This window comes from Anoplopoma fimbria, chromosome 24, assembly GCF_027596085.1.
Source record: "Anoplopoma fimbria isolate UVic2021 breed Golden Eagle Sablefish chromosome 24, Afim_UVic_2022, whole genome shotgun sequence".
Taxonomy (NCBI): Eukaryota; Metazoa; Chordata; class Actinopteri; order Perciformes; family Anoplopomatidae; genus Anoplopoma; species Anoplopoma fimbria.
Genome location: NC_072472.1, coordinates 8,532,560 through 8,550,476, shown reverse-complemented (window position 1 = coordinate 8,550,476; position 17,917 = coordinate 8,532,560). Strand labels below are relative to the sequence as shown.

General features: G+C 40.8%; 1 protein-coding gene across 1 annotated transcript in view; it reads right to left on the bottom strand.

Moving 5' to 3' along the window:
* dpysl3 (dihydropyrimidinase like 3) overlaps window positions 1-16,458 on the bottom strand; it is a 32,220-nt gene extending 15,762 nt beyond the window's left edge. Inside the window, exons 1-6 of the mRNA XM_054625399.1 lie at window positions 16,341-16,458; window positions 5,990-6,078; window positions 4,176-4,360; window positions 2,291-2,455; window positions 2,108-2,169; window positions 693-773 (exon numbers count right to left, since the gene is read on the bottom strand). Coding sequence (XP_054481374.1) covers window positions 693-773; window positions 2,108-2,169; window positions 2,291-2,455; window positions 4,176-4,360; window positions 5,990-6,078; window positions 16,341-16,379 — 621 coding nt within the window. The 5' untranslated portion in view covers window positions 16,380-16,458. The remainder of the gene's footprint in view (window positions 1-692; window positions 774-2,107; window positions 2,170-2,290; window positions 2,456-4,175; window positions 4,361-5,989; window positions 6,079-16,340) is intronic.
* Window positions 16,459-17,917: the final 1,459 nt, after the last annotated feature.

Below are 17,917 nucleotides of genomic sequence, written 5' to 3'. Positions count from 1 at the left end.
CTTTTGCGATGGTTTCAGCACGTATCCATGGCGGTTGTTGCCTGGTTACAACCTGTCCTCTGTACCAGCACGAACAATATTTATCAAACACAGGTCTAAACAAGGCCTCTCTAGCTCTGAAGTAAAATCAGGACATAATCTGGGGTTCAGGAATAGTTTAAAACTGGATTGGAGATCTGGGATTTGCGATGAATCCGATCCACACACACACACACACACACACACACACACACACACACACACACACACACACACACACACACACACACACACACACACACACACACACACACACACACACACACACACACACACACACACACACACACACACACAGTGACATAATCCAGGCATGGTCTGCAGCTGTGACTAATACCAACCCTCTCAATCCACCAACTATTACAGGTCATTCACTTTCATTTGTGTAAACTACACCCACACATTACTGTCCTACAGGAAACACATTCTCCCTCTCATCAGTGACAGTGTGTTTAGTCTGTAGGTAGGGGAGATGCACTGCGATAAGGCTCGACCAGAACCCTCACATAAAATGAACTGACATAAATCTCACTAAACCAAAACAGATCGCATAGTTGGCCAGGAACTGTAATTTAAAGAGAGGGAAATAAAGAGTATGAGGCAGGGGGGAACATGTGAAGAACATCTGTATCTGACAATTTATTTATCCTTACCTCAGCAATGATCTCGCCATTTTCAGCGTGGACCTCAGCGATGCCTCCCCTCTCGGCCAAGAAGGTAAAAACATCATAAAGCTGGAGGAGAAAGACACAGAAAACAGTGAGAAATTACAGTGGCACTATTTTTTTATGTTTTAAAATCCTGCCTGGCTGTTTACACAAGAATCAGACACTCCTTTATATCCTGGGGGTCAACCTAAAGCCCACAATTTACAAGAAGCCCACAATTAACGTGATGTCTACCACGACACGCTGCAATTATTGTGTGTGGTCTCCAGAAACGGTTAAACTCTTGTGGGATGACCTGCAGTTTCTGTTATGTTGCTGCACCACGGTTCTTTAGTGAGCTGCATGACATCAGTTCTTCAAGCTGGACTATTTCAGTTGCCTCATGTGCTCCTCTGAGCGACTGAATTAGCTACGGCTCTGCATGAGAAACACGGAGAGTCTTGCCTCACACAGTCTGGACTCAGAACTTGTTGGTTTTTTTTACATTTACCAGCTTTTCTTACAGTATCACAGGCTACAGGTTACACAAGGACAGTGTTTTGAGGGAGGAAAAAAAGATTCATGCTTTTCTAAAACTTTAACTTTAACCAAGGCAAACCAAAAGTCAGCATTTACTCACTTTTCAGACACACAGTCATTGCTTTTAAATCAGCAGTGACTGATTTATATTGATTGCAATTGCTCTTAATTGACTACCTAGATTAGATAATGATATCTAAATCACTCACTGACTGTAACACTAAGCGCAGCCAGAGACGCTCTATCACAAAGATGAAGCATACAAAGCTCCACTAATGGAATACACTTCCTGTCTCCTAAGTGGGCGTGGTCCTTGCTGTTCATACTGGCCACAACCTAATTCCAATTTAAGGAATGGGGGGGAAATACCACAGTCCGTGTAAAGCTAATATTAGGGATTCAGGAGTCTGACATAGCAAAATCTTTTTAGGAAAAACATTCCGACTTTGTGCCTCCACTGATTCGGTTTTCTCGCTGAGCTGCAGCAGAAGGATAGTTAGTACTAAAACGCTGAAATGTCGTCATTAGCGGCTTTTTTTAGTGGTTGTGGTTTTGCTGGATACCTGGAACTACATGAGTTAACTAACCGTAGTAACCATGAGCGGAACAGAAACAACAGGCCTTGAAGCAAATTAGTGCGGTACTTTTGATTTCGGATGACTTGTTTTCATTTATTCAAACTGTGCTTTTAACTATAAGGAAGCGTTTGTGGTGGTTTGGGTTAAGTGTAAGCACTCATTTGGTGGTTGCCTAGCAAAAAAAAAAAAAAAAAAAAAAAAAAAGGATGCTTCTAAGTGAAATAAAGAGCTGGTGGCAAACCGATTTTGCCCCCCATCTCAAGTGTATTCTTTAAACTTAGGCTTAAGTTTAAGTTAGTGTACCTCACTGTTGCTCATCTGGTAATAGTCCTTGTAAGCCATGTAGACCTGGAACGAGTTCACACCTGTAACAAATAAATGCAACATACTGAAGAAAAACGTGAACAATGCTTCTTAAACCTTCCTCAAAAGTTCCTGAAAGACGGATATAAAATGGTACGTAGATGTTAGGATATCACAGCCTACCTTTCTCCTTGATGAGGGTGTCCACCTCCTGCTTCACGCTGTCATTCCAGTGGGTGATGTCCACGTGGAGAGAGTAGTCGCAACAGGTCTTCTCATCAGCCCACTGCCTCCACTGGTCGTAGGCCTCCATCAGGCTGCAGCCGGGATCTGGGATCACATGGTCCACTGGAGGGTGGAGGAGAGAGGACAGAGGGATGAAGGGATGAGGGAGAGGAAAAGTTTTTATGTAGAAAAAGGGTTTTAGGAGAGAAGAAAGGGTGATGGATTCAGAAAGGAGAGGTGGCAGGTGAAATGAAATGAATAGACGGATAAAGAAGTGTCAGTGTGGGTGACAGACGGGGTGATGTCAGGATTTGTCCGCTGGTGTTTCTACTTTCTCCCCATATTGTTTATCTTGCATAATCAGCTGTCTGTCTGAGTTCCTGCGGTGCTCAGCCTGTGGAGGTTGACCTTGTCAAATGTCACATTGCATTTTCAGTATCTTAGTCTGAGTGCGGGTGTCCTTGATAAGTTTGGGGCCACTTCCGCTGGGGATATTTCTTTGCTTTTGGTTAACTTACCACGATCAATTCCTCAGATTAGAGTTTGGCACACAAGGTCAGTGGATTGTTCCTAATGGGACCACCCACAGTTTTGGTCACTGAAACATGCATAATAAAGTTCTTGTGTTACAGCGATTAGTGTATTGCCAGTAAGATTTGGTGGAAAGTAAGTAAATAGTCCCACACATGCAAACCTCCCTGCTGAAACATACATTCCAATATAAATTCCATTATATCTGATATATGTCAAAAATCCTCACATAAAATCCTATTGTTAACAAGAAAATAAAGATTATGCTCAAGCACATGCAATCACTAATATAACAAAATACATTAACAACATTTAGAATGTGTGAATTTTTCTATTATTTAGATTGTATATTTAAAAACTAAGAGTACATGCTTGCCTTTTTGCATGCCTAAGGTAAATGTCTGTTTTCACTGAAATTATTAATAGACATAAAATCCTCATTGTACACAACAGGATCACCGTGCACAATTGATCCTCCTTCCTCTTACTCAGCTGTAATAAAATAAGACCGCCTGCTGGCTCACCAGCTGACTGGCGTCTTTATCTCATTAAAGATGAGCCAATCTGCTTATCTGGTCTTTGCATGTTAATAGCATAGAGCTGGAAGCAGCATTCGCACACAAAAAAACACCGTTGTTTACACCGTTGTAAAGCATCGGAAATACTTGTTTGTTCACCTTCACACAAAGACAACATCATCTGTTAGTGGAGAGAGACATATACAGTATATTTACACACAGGAAGATACCAAACACAGCGCACATTTTCACTTTCTCTCTCACACACATCACCCCCTGGAATATAATCCCTCAATGAATGGAGCTCATGAATAGAGCTTACTACAGTAGCAGGTCTGTTGGTGAATGCCTCCGTTTTAAACACAGCGCCACACTGGCAGACAGGCGGCAGCGTAGCCGCCAGCTCAAAAGAAGTTAATGGTATTAATGAGACTGGGGTCCCGACCAGCTGTTAGCCGTGATAGCGTCTGGTCTGTCAGCTACATGAAGCACACGTACACCCCCGTGCTGTACATACACAAGTGTGCAGACAGACACTGGTGCTGTATTTCACTGGGAGCAGAGTTTCACTCTAAACCTCCTCCCTTCCTCCTTCCTGATCCTGCCCCCTTACACTCAGTCTTTTGTATGGTCCTCTTTTGGAGAGCTGCCCAAAAAACAGACCAGAACCGCTTCCCATCTCTTTCTCTGTTCCTTTGTTCAGGTTTGAACCCCCCCCCCCCCCTCTTTTTAGCAACAGTCTCTATCTCAAACTCAGCTTGACCGTGCCAACGAGCTTTCCCTTCTGCCCTTACCGATCATGGTGGTGCCTCCGGCGAGTGCGGCCTTTGATCCCTGAGCGAAGTCGTCCACGGTTGTGGTTCCACGGTACGGCATCTGGAAGTGGGTGTGGATGTCAATGCCACCGGGGATCACCATCTTCCCGTTGGCCTCGATGGTCTTCACCCCACCGGGCACGATCAGGTTGTCTCCGATCTGCCTGTAGAGGGAAGTGGATGTTATCATAATTGCATGAAGATATGATGTTGCATTCATAAAAGATGTTTAGAGAGCAGAACTTTAGGATATTTTTTTTCTGGGCCTATTACTATTTGGGCTATATGACAATTAATTAAGTCTGAATCAAATCACGCTGATATACTTTGAAGTAAATTAAGATAAGAAATGAATAAAGCAAGCAATACCTAAACACCGATGTGCACGAGGTGGCTGATTTATAAATATGTCAGGTTATCATGATCTGATATTAGCAGACATCTGTCTAATACATTTAAATCACAAGCAAATGTTTTTAACTTTAGACTGGACCCCCTAACAACTTCAGCCACGCCTGAAGCAGCACATTGTCACAAAGCCAACACATCAATATTTCAGCCCCTTGCTAAAAGAAAACTGTTGTTCAGACTTTATAGAGGGGACACGCCAGACAGACAGAGAGGCAGGCAGAAACCCAGTGTCTCTGTGTTAGTTTGCCAGCAGCCCAATGGTCCAGCAGGCATCTGGGTGTTTATTATGCAACACCAGGCTTCGCATGGGTGCCTCTCTCTGAGCGGCCCCGCTGAAGGGACAAGGGGGGGGGGACAAAGAGCCTATAATTGGAAAATCAAGTGAGAACCGGACCGGGGGGAGAGAGAGAGTGATGGAGGGGACCGATTGATTCAGGGAGACACAGAGAGAGGAATTCACCCAAGTTACCCTTGCCTTGACTGGTGGGAGGAAGACATGTTCATGCTAGAGGATCAAATTGGGGTAAAAATGGCTGTTATCAGCATAGCTTGTCTTTGACCCAATGGATCAAGGTCTCTGTTTTTGGTTGAGGTCAGCAGAAGGACACAGTGTGCATGATAAAGCAGCTTGTGCTCATGCATTTATCGATTGAAGTTTCCATATCAATTAGACTGCTATAGTTAGTTTGGCTTACTTTACATTGCAAAAAATGCACTTGATTTAAAGTTTCCCTGTGTCACAAAGAGTGATGCAACCTTTTTTACCTCCTAGTGTCACCTGTCACAAGGTCAGAACGTTAAATTTAACTGGTCACCTGCCCTTCTTCTACAGATTCTAATCATAATTAAACAAATTAATAAGAAATCAAATCTTATAGGGAGCATTTGAGACCATTAAGATTTTGAATTCTCGTATTTTTGTCCATTGCAACTACATGCCATGATAAAAGAAATCTGTTCTTGATATTTGAGAAACATGCACTATATACAGTAGAGTAAGGATTTCCAGGGGATTAGTTTCTGCATTTACTTTTACTTTACTTTCAGTCAGACATTAAGATTATCTCTGTGACAATGAAGTTTTATGGAAAGCTGGAGGCTCGTGCTCTTGCGTAGATGGATGTCATTCTTGCAGAAGTCCCAAATTTCGAGAACAATTGGAAGAAAAGTCCAAATGGAGAAAAAAAATATGGCAATATGGAACCAGAATTTCCCTTTAATGTTTTTACAAATTGATTGGGCCGACCCGTCAAATGTAATCCAGATAACTTCACATGTCGAGAAAAATGGAAACAGAAAATGGATGACGAACGAGTTGGGGGGGTGGAAGCAAATGGAAATGAATTAAAGCAGAGCAGAAAGGAGGACAGCGGAGGACTTACTTAATGACGCCATCCTCCATGTAGATGTCGGCATGGAAGGACTGGTCATCATTCACGATCCTCCCTCCTTTGATCAGAAGCCTGTCGCTCTGTAGAGAAAGAGAAGGGAAGGAAGGGGAGGACAAGAAGAAATAGATTATGATTCAATTCAGTTTTCTAATCCAACAAAGACCCATTAAATAAATGAATAAATCAAGCTTTATTAGAGGATGATCTACTGAGCCAGATCATTAGTTCTGTATATTTAGAGCTGGACAATGCTTTTTCTACTTCTCTTTAGTTAGATCATTTCCTTCTTGTTTCACTCAGAGGAGATGAACAATGTCTCATTCATTCGTTCATTCGTGGCAAGGAAGAGAAAGGGCATGTTTGTCAGTCTTGTCCCATGTTAACACAACACATACAGTTTATCTATGGACCACCCCGAGGGTCTGCCTGTCCACCACTCCCTGTGGTCTTGTTCAGCAAAGTGGTTTGATACAAATGACCCATATTTGCATCGACGTTTTCTTGACATCGCTGTTAAATGTGTCCATCAAATTAAAGCGAGGACTATCTAGCACTGTTCCTCAATGGAAAATGTGAAGTTATTCTATAACCAATGCAGTGACAATATCTTAAACATACACAATCATGAAAAAAAATCCTTCTGTTAACTTTGGTAATTAAGCTTTCCTCTGTTGAACTTGCATGAATTTGTCGAACCTGCGCTTATTGTTTTGACTTCATAATAGGTGTGTCATTTTTAATAGTTAATTTAAATTAAAAAATGTATAAATTTCATTTTAGTCTCAATGCTAAGATGTTGCTGTGTTTGTCTAGCACTCAACAGGAATTTGTCAAAGACAATAAAGTGCTGCAGTGTGAACACTTATATCTGAGCTAATATACCTGACTTGACCTTGGTGACGATCATTATCATTTTTCAACGCCCTCATGGTGTCTGTTTTCCAGTTTGCAAAGATAACATTTACTGGTGCAAATACTGAATCAGGGGAGTACCAGTTTGATAATGATAAAATGATGAATATGATGAATCATATTTCAGGAGAAGGTACTCCTATAGGAAGAGCAACTTTCACTGTAGCTTACATTCCCCTGCATTAATATGACCGGTCATGGTGGTAACATTTGGGAGGCTGACATTTTGGTGGCAGAACTGAATCTGCTTTTAAGGACTGATCATGGATTAACATCTTAACCATGTTTATCCAGATTTCATTAGGCAACGACTGTGGATGTTATTTTTTCTTTGTTTAATCCATTAATACAACAGACCAAACGCCATCGCCAATATCGCTTATTGATCATTTGAGGCTGGATATTTTTAATCTGCATGAAAAAACAACAATCCTCTCTCGCTGAATGTGATTGGTGCTCTGAAATGAAACTACAAAGCTTTGTCACATCAACCAGACAACCAGCTTCAGCTTCGTAATATGGTCTGATCAGGGCGTTGCCATGACGCTATACAGGCTGACATCAAATCTGCTGCTGCCGCTGCACCACTGGCTGACTCTAGCAGGGCGTTGTCATGGATACGATTGGCTGCAGGGAGAAAGACTAGAGAGGACAGGAGACTGGGTGCATTTTGCTGATTTGTTGGATAGCTACTTCAGTGAAGGACTGGCTGTTGAAACGGGTGGAGGGCTACATGGATAGAGGGGAGTTGTTAGTTGGTAAAAGGATAACTGTGCAGGTGGATTGGGGGTAAATGTTCTGGGGTTTTGTGCTATTTTAGGGACAAAACAACCATCTACTATATAGAATGATAAATCCATTCATCAATGATGAAAATAATCATCCCAGCTCATCATGAGCAGTATTTAATAAGGAAGATCGTTTTATATGGCATAACTACTTAAAAAAACCCAATAATATTAGGTTGTATTCTCCACAGCATAGATTCAAAAAAATACATTCAAATGCTGTAACACAGTAGTACTCAGTTCTTTGTCCTGCTAAGAAGGACAGACTTCCATATTTTCCCAACAGCACATGTGTGCAGAGATTTACACCCCTGGCACTGAACCCAGAGTTTCATCACTATATGAACTGCAGCCACTCCCTCACAGAAACAGAAGAAAAAAAAATTATAAATCGGTTTTATATGCATCTCAGATGATACATGCTCAAAATCTGCTGAGCTCATAATCACACACCATGTGTGTGTAAGCTTGTGTCTTTGTGTTTGTGTGTATGTGATTTAGATGGTGGTGGAGTAGTGTGAAACAGAGCCCAGAGCTTTCCCTGGAAACCACACCCTGAAGCAGCACATTACGACACACAGTCATCAGCGTCTGGAGCTCAGCACCAGAGTAGATCATGCTGTTGAGCATACAGCTCTATGACTGAGGCTCTTTAGCTCAGAGTTTATTGGGGTTACTGTAATATAATTCTGTGGATAAACTGGATGCTTTGGAAATACAGAGGTGTCAACATTTCTTAATTCTAAGCTGCATCGCGATGCATCGATGCAGTGACAGAAAATAATTAGAAATTTGGTTTCATTTTAGCTCAGTGGGAGTGGCTGTCATTTATTGTCACACTTGTTTCTTTCCTTTGTCCTCTCCTCTGATTCCTGTTTGCAGACCTGAGAGACGGCTCTCAGCAGTCTGGTTACTACTACTTACAATATTAGTTGCATGCAGACTGAATTCTGAAATTGTTCTGTTGGGATACGCAGTGATTTAAACCAAGTAAGAGTGGAAGAACTATGAGTTGGATAAGGAACTAACAAACCAACTTAAGTCCACATACCGCTATGCTTATTCATGCAGTGTAAAGGGCCATAGGCATAAAGTCATAAAGTTTTAGAGCTGCTATGTGAAAACCGTTGACTGTGGTGATGCCTTATTTTTGAAGGTTATAGCACACTTTTAATGCACTGCAGAAGGATTTATATTTTGTTTTTGTAATGTTTATGAGGTGGCTCACACAGATAGTGGCATTGAAATGACGCAGTATGTTTTTATAGACTGTTGGTGATTGATTTTCAAAGCACTTTCTTAATAAAAAGAGAGCCATGAGTCCAGTGCAGATTCACACCTCTAGCACCTTCAAAATACATAAATTGCCGGCATTGACAATATTTATATTAAGTAATAAAGAAATCCCCAACATGAACTGAGCATTCACTGCTTCCAGCTTCTTAAATTTAAGGAAAAAACAATCAAGTGCTGAATCAGACGATATCTGATTTATAATACTGCAGCGAGGGGTGTGTCCTCATTCATGTGTGCCCTACCGGAGAGCTTTAGCAGTCTCTCTCATTCTCTTTCTCACACACACACACACACACACACACACACACACACACACACACACACACACACACACACACACACACACACACACACACACACACACACACACACACACACACACACACACACACACTCATATTCCCCTTCATAATTTTTATGCCCATTCTCCCCACTGGCCTAAACCAGCATGCAAGAGACCACAATCATTTGACAACCATTAATATTTCCATCACATCCCAGCACTCAGTCAGCTGATTTCAGTATTCCTCAGTTAATGCATCTGCTCGTGACATACATAATGTATTACTATGTCTGTGAACTGTATTTCATACTAGACATTTCCCAGTCAGTGGAAATCTAGATGTTAACATTCAAAGAATTATGGGTAACCAAACTGTCACGCTTTTTCAAAGACACATACTTTATGTTAATAATTTTTCATTAACACTCTTAATCTCACTTCATAAATCTAAATGCAGTCCGAGCATGTATTGTGGCTTTTGCTAATGGAATCTATGACAAGCAGACCGCAACATTTCACAGTGCTCATGTCATTTAACCACCGACAAAAGTAGGAAACATCCAACATTTAAAAGAAAATGTTGCCATGGTTACGTAGTCAATGTGTTTCAGAATCTATCCAGGTTTCTTTTGTTGTTCCAAAACATATTTCTAAGCATTTGTGCATTATTTTGACTATTAATAAAAGGAAAAGAGGGACATTAGAGGGGTCTGCCACATGGCAAAACGTGTTTTCCTGCGAGTGGAGATATTGTCAATCATAGAACCAGGAAGTCCTCCCATCAACTTAGTTCATTACGTTTTTACGATTTCAAATTCTAACAATTTTTTTCCTGATGTAGCAGAACTCAAACTCTTGTGTGAATTAAAACCATCTGTGCCGTTATGTGGTAATGGGTCTAAACCTAAGTATTTGTTACAACATTAATGCAGCCGCACCATCCATATAATGAACAGACAGTGCGGTCAAAATGGCGTCTAAATTTTTGTTGCAGCCCTGAAATTAAAAATTGCATATTGTGGCAAATTTATGATCTCACCACAGATACTGAAGCTATTGCTTCCTCTATCGCCACTGTTTCAACCATAATAGATATTGATTCATGTTAATGATTCCTCCTGAATCCTTGTTGGACATTGATTTCAATCAATCAATGAAAGATTAGAATTTTATTAAGCGTCCAGCTTATGCACATAGCTTGCTTTTTGTTGAACTTTAAATAACGATCTTTGTAATTTGAAGTATTCAAACCGTGTGAAACCAACTTGCTCTACACAGCTCTTCCCTCATCAACCTGCACTGAGATTTGAGAAAAAAAAATTGAGCCATTGAGAGATCCAATGACTGTGGTTTGGACTGGCAGAGGCGACTCTCAAACTGGGACAAACCCATTGACCAGACATTGACCAAAAATAGTGATTTTTTTTGGCTTTCCCAGAATGGTTATGGAGGAACAGCCGCAGAGCATCTAGAAATACAAGCAGACTGAACAGCCTTTGTATGTCTAGTTTTTACACTGGGTGGCATTCTTCAATTCAGGCATCCAGCCTACATGTTAAAAGAAATTCCTTTCTTCAGAGAATGCCTTAATACATTTCTAATCTACTTCAAACATGTATCAACAATCTAGTAAAATAATATGCCCTATTCACAACAGCCATTTTGTCATGTCATAGCTGGGTAAACACAGGTGCAATTAATCAAATGAATTATGGTCCTGTTCTATTTAGTGTGTCACAGTCATTCCAGTGAGCCAGAATGCACAATACCACGGCCCTGGCCAAGTTAAATGTAAAGCTGCCGGAGTAAATGTTCTTCATTACACCTGTGTTTGTGTCAAAATGGCAGCTGTGAAAAGATATGACTACATTATATTAGACCACAAATATTAATTATATCTTAATGGTTAAGCATTTCCATACAAGGCAACAATAATGCTGTTGATGTTGATCCTGATTTGCTCTGACCTTCCAGGGTCAATGACCATGGCCTCGATTGTCAATCATGTCACTGGAACAGCGCCCAGTTTTTGGAAGGGAAAAATAATCTGGCTGGATGAGCTGCACATTGTAGTCGTTGTCGTTTGTGCAGTCCGTGTTTATTCGCCATGAAACAGCAAAATATATCGACGATACAGACGTAAGCTGTAGGTAACTAGCTATAGGTGGCTAACTAGCAACGTACGCACTAGGGGTGAAACAGTGCATCAACCTGGATCGATATATAACAATTCAAGGATCAACAATCCAACATCATTGATACAAAGTTTTAAAAAATTGATACGTCTGAAGATGCGCCTTTATTTTGGAAATTCCAATGGCAGGGAGAATGAGTTCACTAAGATTAGCGCACTAAGTTTAGCTTTTACTGGCCTACGAAAAAATGAAGTAATGCCTTGCTTTGGGGGAAACAATTTAAACAAACAACTGTTAGCGGAGAATGTCGCTGCTCTAACCATCACAATGTTTCCTCCCCATCTTTCCTTCCATTATGTGTGTTTATGTGTGTGTTTATGTGTGTGTTTATGCGTGACCGTGACCTACTCCTGCCGCTGGGTAAACAGTAGAGGATTTGGTGTTTCCACAAATTCGGACAGTTGGAGGAGGATTAGCTTCAACATAAATCACGCAATCACAGCTGAGGACAACCACAAATGTTTATAAGAAAAAAGGTCCTATCCAAGTTGCTGCAATGAAACCCAAATGTATATTGATGTCTGTCATTAATCTAAACTGATACTTGAAATATGCATGGTTTAGGAAACTGTGTGCTTCCAGCTGTTTTACTCTTCTGATGCATTTTATATTTTTGAAGTCATTGGAAAACGTATTTAAGCTCTTTTTAAAAACTGCATCCTCCCTCCAGATTTGACAAGCTCATCTATTAAAATATCTAGTAACAACGTAGAGTAAAGTTCAGGTGTAAAAGAAAAATATTGTCTTTCAACTCTAAGGAAAAACAAAGCGCCAAAAATAAAGCCCCCCTCGCTGCACAGGAAGCTGTCATTTTCTGTTACACAAGGCGGCAGCAGCAGTTTTTGAAAATAGACGACAGGATGTTATTCTTGTACTACGCTGCTGAGATGCACTGACAACATTTTTCCACTTCCACCACACTGGAGGGAGAAGCTCATAAACTGGGATGCAAATTACCAGTAACCACTCCTCCATATTCAATAAGCCGGGAAGGTACATGTCTATGAAAAAGGCCATTAGAGGAGACCTCCATAAGCTGTGAGGGAGATCCTTGTGTGGTTGAGAGAGCAGGGGGGGGAGGTAAGCACGGACCAGTGGAAGAGGGAAGTCATCCTGCAGTGTGCCTCCGCTTCAGCCCTGTTGCCTAGCGCGCACAAATATTTACTCTTCACCCAAAACTACACAGGATTTTGTCTTTCACACTCTGGAAAAGTGAAAACAATGAGACTTATCAATCTAAATCAACTGCGGAAGCTGCCTCCAGCCTCGGTTGTAGAAAGATCCTGTAAATCTTGTAAGCTGTTATTGTGATAGGTTGGAGTAGTGTAAGTATGTTACCATGGTGACACAAACAAAAGAGAAAGAAAACCCAATGTGGATCTGATTGAGCCAGACAGGTTGAATTACAGACTCTTTCAGTCAAAAAAGTCTTGAGAAGTGTTTGTGTATGAATGATGTGTGTGTCAAATCACATCCCTGCACGACAGAATCAAACAGCAGTTGTATTTGCCTGTATGTTTGTCGCCATGGTGAGTCGCACGGCAACGCCTGGGTGGCCACGGGGTATTTTGTTTGCACTCAAGACCCACTGCGATGGAGCCTGCGTGGTGATGGCAGTACTCTGGTGTGGCGGAGCCCCTTTTGGTGGTGCGTCAACGGGGGGGAAAACGGGTTTCATTTCCCGTGCCCATGCCCACAGATGCTCATTCCAGCTGGATGGGATTACTGATGACATGTACCAGCCTGGAACAACACTGAGGCTGCTGTGAGCGGCTATGAGGGAAGGGAAGAACCACACCTAGAAACCTGACAGAGACACACTGACTGTCAACCAGGAGACCAGTGTTTGATTCTGTGTGTGGGATTCATGGTAGTGGATTTGTTGCCTAAACCTAACAGTTTCACTTACACTCACAGAGCTGTTGAATCTGCTCAAAACGTTAAGGTTTTATTTGGTAAATTAAGTGATTGTGGATTTTTTTTATTAATACTGGTATAGACTTGTTTTTTTTACAAAGGTTAAATGAGGGAGCAAGCTGCAACTTTTCTGAACCACCATTTAAATCTAAACCACATGTTCTGGTCAAAAGACTGCTAGTGTTTCCTACTCTAACCGATGATTGTTTCTCTCCCTCGTCACCGACATTATACCATTACGTTGTTTATGTTAATGTTCAATAATGAAACGCTATTATGAATACTATGACAGCCTTTTGTTAGTGATAGCCATTCAATGTTTCCATGTTCTGTTGTTGCACTATAAACAGATGTATCTGTTGTATTTCTGAGTAAACACTTGTAATGTGTTTGCTGCCCCAAATGGTGGATAAAGGTATTGTTTCCAAAAAAGTCCACCAATTTTTTTGTCCATACCCTCCAGAACTACAAAATAAAGTGTTTTCTGATGACATAATTGAACAGTACCATCCCAAAAAATGTTTTTTATCACTGTTGAAGTATAAATTATGTTGTATGATGTGGCATATCTATGATGGATGTTTGATTAGGTTTAAGCTCAAAAGCAACTTTTAGGTAAATATCGTGGTTTGGGTTAAAATCTCCAGCTTCTCAAAGCATGTTTGCTGCTCCAAGTGGTTGATACAGGTATCATTTTGAACTGCATAGCTGTCCTGTATTTGGAAACCATTCCTGCCATTACCAACAGTAACCACATGTGTCAAAACCAGCAAGGAATTAAAGTATCATAACTTCAATGTGTTGGAAAGAAAAAAAGGACTGGACTACCATGATACATTGAAAGCAAATGCTGAATTAAGTGGCAACGCAGTGTGAAAACTGTGCTTCTTCATTACATCATTATTTGAAAGCCAATGAATAACTCTCCTGTGACCTAAAGTGGTGTGAAACCATTTTATCTCTGCTCTTGGTCAAGGACAACAGCAGAATGTCAGTCTAGTCAACATGTCGGATACAACTGAATGGAGCTGGTCTTTGAGGATTACGACAATCTCCAAACTTAAAAATGTTACATCTGTTTCCAGATAGCATGTATCTTCAGGCCATCAAACTCACTCATGTTATGAATGTTTCTATTCTGTGATTTCTTGCCTCATTATAAAACTATGCAGAGAGGAGACAGATCTTGTCTTGCTGACAGCCTCGTGCTCTCTGCTGCAGCATCACTAACTGATTTTGTCTGCAAACTTGATTATTTTTGACATAAATATCATCCCCTTTTAACACTCCCATATTCTACCATAGAAGAAGGTTATCGAAGAAAAAAAAGCACCTGACCTCTGTTGGGGGGTTGGTAACATGAACATTTCCATCCCTATAACGACTGAGTAAAACATGCCATGGAAAATTCTGTCCCAGTTTAGCATATTATAGAGACATGGCCTACTTAGAGCGTAATGGCATCAAGAGACTGTGCTCAGGTCTCTACAGGCCAGAACCACATCAAGTCCCCCCCCCCCAAAAAAAAAACACCCATTTGGTTTAATATCAGCTGAGGTGTCGAGACAAAGGCTGAGTCTCCCACCGCCAAGCAACACACCCCTGACTGCAGCCCGAGCTGCAACAATGAAAACTGGAAGGCAGACACTTCAGACTCACACACACACACACACACACACACACAGAGAAGGAGAGGGAGAGGTTTCTCTGCGGTAGTAACACACACCAGCACCCAGCTGGCTGACTGAGTAACACCAGACTGCCCCGAATTCAACCTCCACCCCTCGATGCTCTGCCTGGAGTCTGAATGGTTTTCCTTCCCATGATGCAGGAACACCAGCGCCGCACTACAAGGCCAGCTTATCACACAGCTCATCACAAATGGGCGTGTATTTCCCCCACCTCTTTTTCCCCCCCTCCCCTGACTATCCTCTGCACCAGCAGCCTGCAACATGAACAGAAGCCCATGTCTGTAGTCTGCAGGGGACACATTTCATTCTTCATATTAAAATATTTTTAAAAAGCCCCTTTAGTAATAATGAGCTGATGCACAAGAATTGCAAATACATTTTACACTACTCTACCTACCTTTGTGTTCAATTGTTGCCAGCAAATAACCACAGGACTATATTTAATTAGGTTATAGTATTATTAGAATACTATGAAGTGTGTCACTAAAGCATTGTTCATCAAAATGGCGAGAGAAGCTCTTTCAAAATAAGACTTACATCACTGATCAATAGCCTCCCATACAAGTGATCAATTAGGCCCGAAATAACCTCCTTCAGAGAGAAAGGGCTGGGCACATTGTTGTCAAAAAAATGCTAAAATGCGATTTTAATTGCTTCAGGCGCACGGATTGATTGGTATTTATTTATTTTTATTTTGATGATTGTAAATAATATTGTGTGTGTGTGTGTGTGGGGGGGGGGTGATAAGATAGAATAAAGCAAATTAATGCAATTTTATAATATGCCACCAAACATACATTTAAAAATCATAATCAAAAACGATTTATTATGAACATATATGCACTGCAGAGAGCAGGAGTCTGGAAACATGACAGAGATTTTTTTTTTTTTTTTTTTTTTTTTTTTTTTTTTTTTTTTTTTTTTTTTTTTTTTTATGGGCGAGCCGGCTCGCAGCACGCATGGAGAGCCCCGCAACAAAGAAGATGCGGGACACCTTTAAGAAAACGCCTCATCCTCCCTGCCTCGCTGTCACTATGGCATCCAGTCATGCCATTTCATAGTGCGTATTTTTTTCCAGCTCAATCCAGCAATCAATACAAAAGAAAAATGATGCATTTTCTGTTTTCATGATGCATCGCTGTGCGCGCAACACTAACGCACTGATTTGCAACAAACAGCATGCAATCAAAGTTCCCACATCCAATGAAGCATAAATAACTCATTTTATTTTATTTTTATTTTTTATTTTTTTTTACTCACTGTGATCTTCGGGATGTTCTTTTTTCCTTGGTAAGACATTTTTTTTCTCCACCTTTAAAGACAAGCTTTATAAAGACCGGTATTCCCTCTGTGCGGATGCTGCAGCGGCCCTCGCCTGGATGGGAGCTTCGGGGAATGGTCGCTCTGTCGGTGTAAAGTGCCTTGCGGAGTGCTATAGGAGCGTCTGCGGCTCGGTCACGCAGCCCCTCCCTCAATCGGCTCAATTTGAAAAGAAGAAGCAGTGTCGCAATCTTTCCACCGGAGGGCGCAGTGGAGCAGCTGCTCAACAGCCTGCGGACAGTTGTCTGCATTACTGAGCTGTCACACATTTCTTTTTTTAATTCTTGCACATATACTGCACATATGCGACATTATTCAGTATTTACCTAGCAGAGATTGTTCTTGCCTTAAAAAAAAAAGAGCAAATTAATCTGAACTATCTGATTTAAAATGCAGCATTTTGTGATTTATTCTATGTGTATCACTCAGGAGTGAATTGATCAGAGCAGAAGGTCAATATTTATTGATTGAGTAAAAAGCAGGACTCTTTTAACCCTGCAGGCTATAAATCACCATCAATATACTCGTTATTATCATCCTCATTATCAATTATTAGGTACTGAAATGATTTGGCTACTTAAAAAATCCTACCGTGACAATGCAATACTGTTCAACACACAGGCATAAACTGAAAGAATAGACTTTTAATATTAATAAATCATGTTTTAAAGGGGATTTTGAAATTGGAAAATGTTTAAATAAAAAAAGCTGAAAAGAATTATAAATAAAAATGCAAAGCTTAAAATGTTCTGATGTAATATTTCATCAACACAAGTACATCTGTTTAGATAACATGTACTTAAATTACTCCTTATAAACTCAGGAACACATTTTTTGTTTAAATAGATATGTTATATAAAAATGAAAGATTAAAGTAGGTTAAGAGCTTAAATCTTTACCCATAATAACCTACAGATTTTGTTTTTGTGAACACAGAGGAGGAGCAAAATGCTGTAGCAGCTGTCACAGAGACCGCCCAGCACATTACACACCCACATATGTCTACTCACCCCGACATGCACACACACACACACACACACACACACACACACACACACACACACACACACACACACACACACACACACACACACACACACACACACACACACCCTCTCTCCCCATGTCCCCACCCAGCCATGTGTCTCTATTGTTTGGACCTAAAGTGGATCCCCTTCACTCCACCGGTCGTTTTCCTCCACCACTCCCCTCCTCAGCACTAATGCACCCATAATTAGGTTCAGAGACATGCATGTGAGGGTGTGCCTGTCTTTGTGTGTGTGTGTGTGTGTGTGTGTGTGTGTGTGTGTGTGTGTGTGTGTGTGTGTGTGTGTGTGTGTGTGTGTGTGTGTGTGTGTGTGTGTGTGTGCGCTTATGTGTGTATAAATCACTACCATTAACTGGAAAATCAAACATTCTGTCCACATTTTACATTTTTTTCAATAAAGAAATTATATAAATGTAACAGTTCAGTATATTTGAGATATATTGAAATACATTAACTTTGTGATTGTATC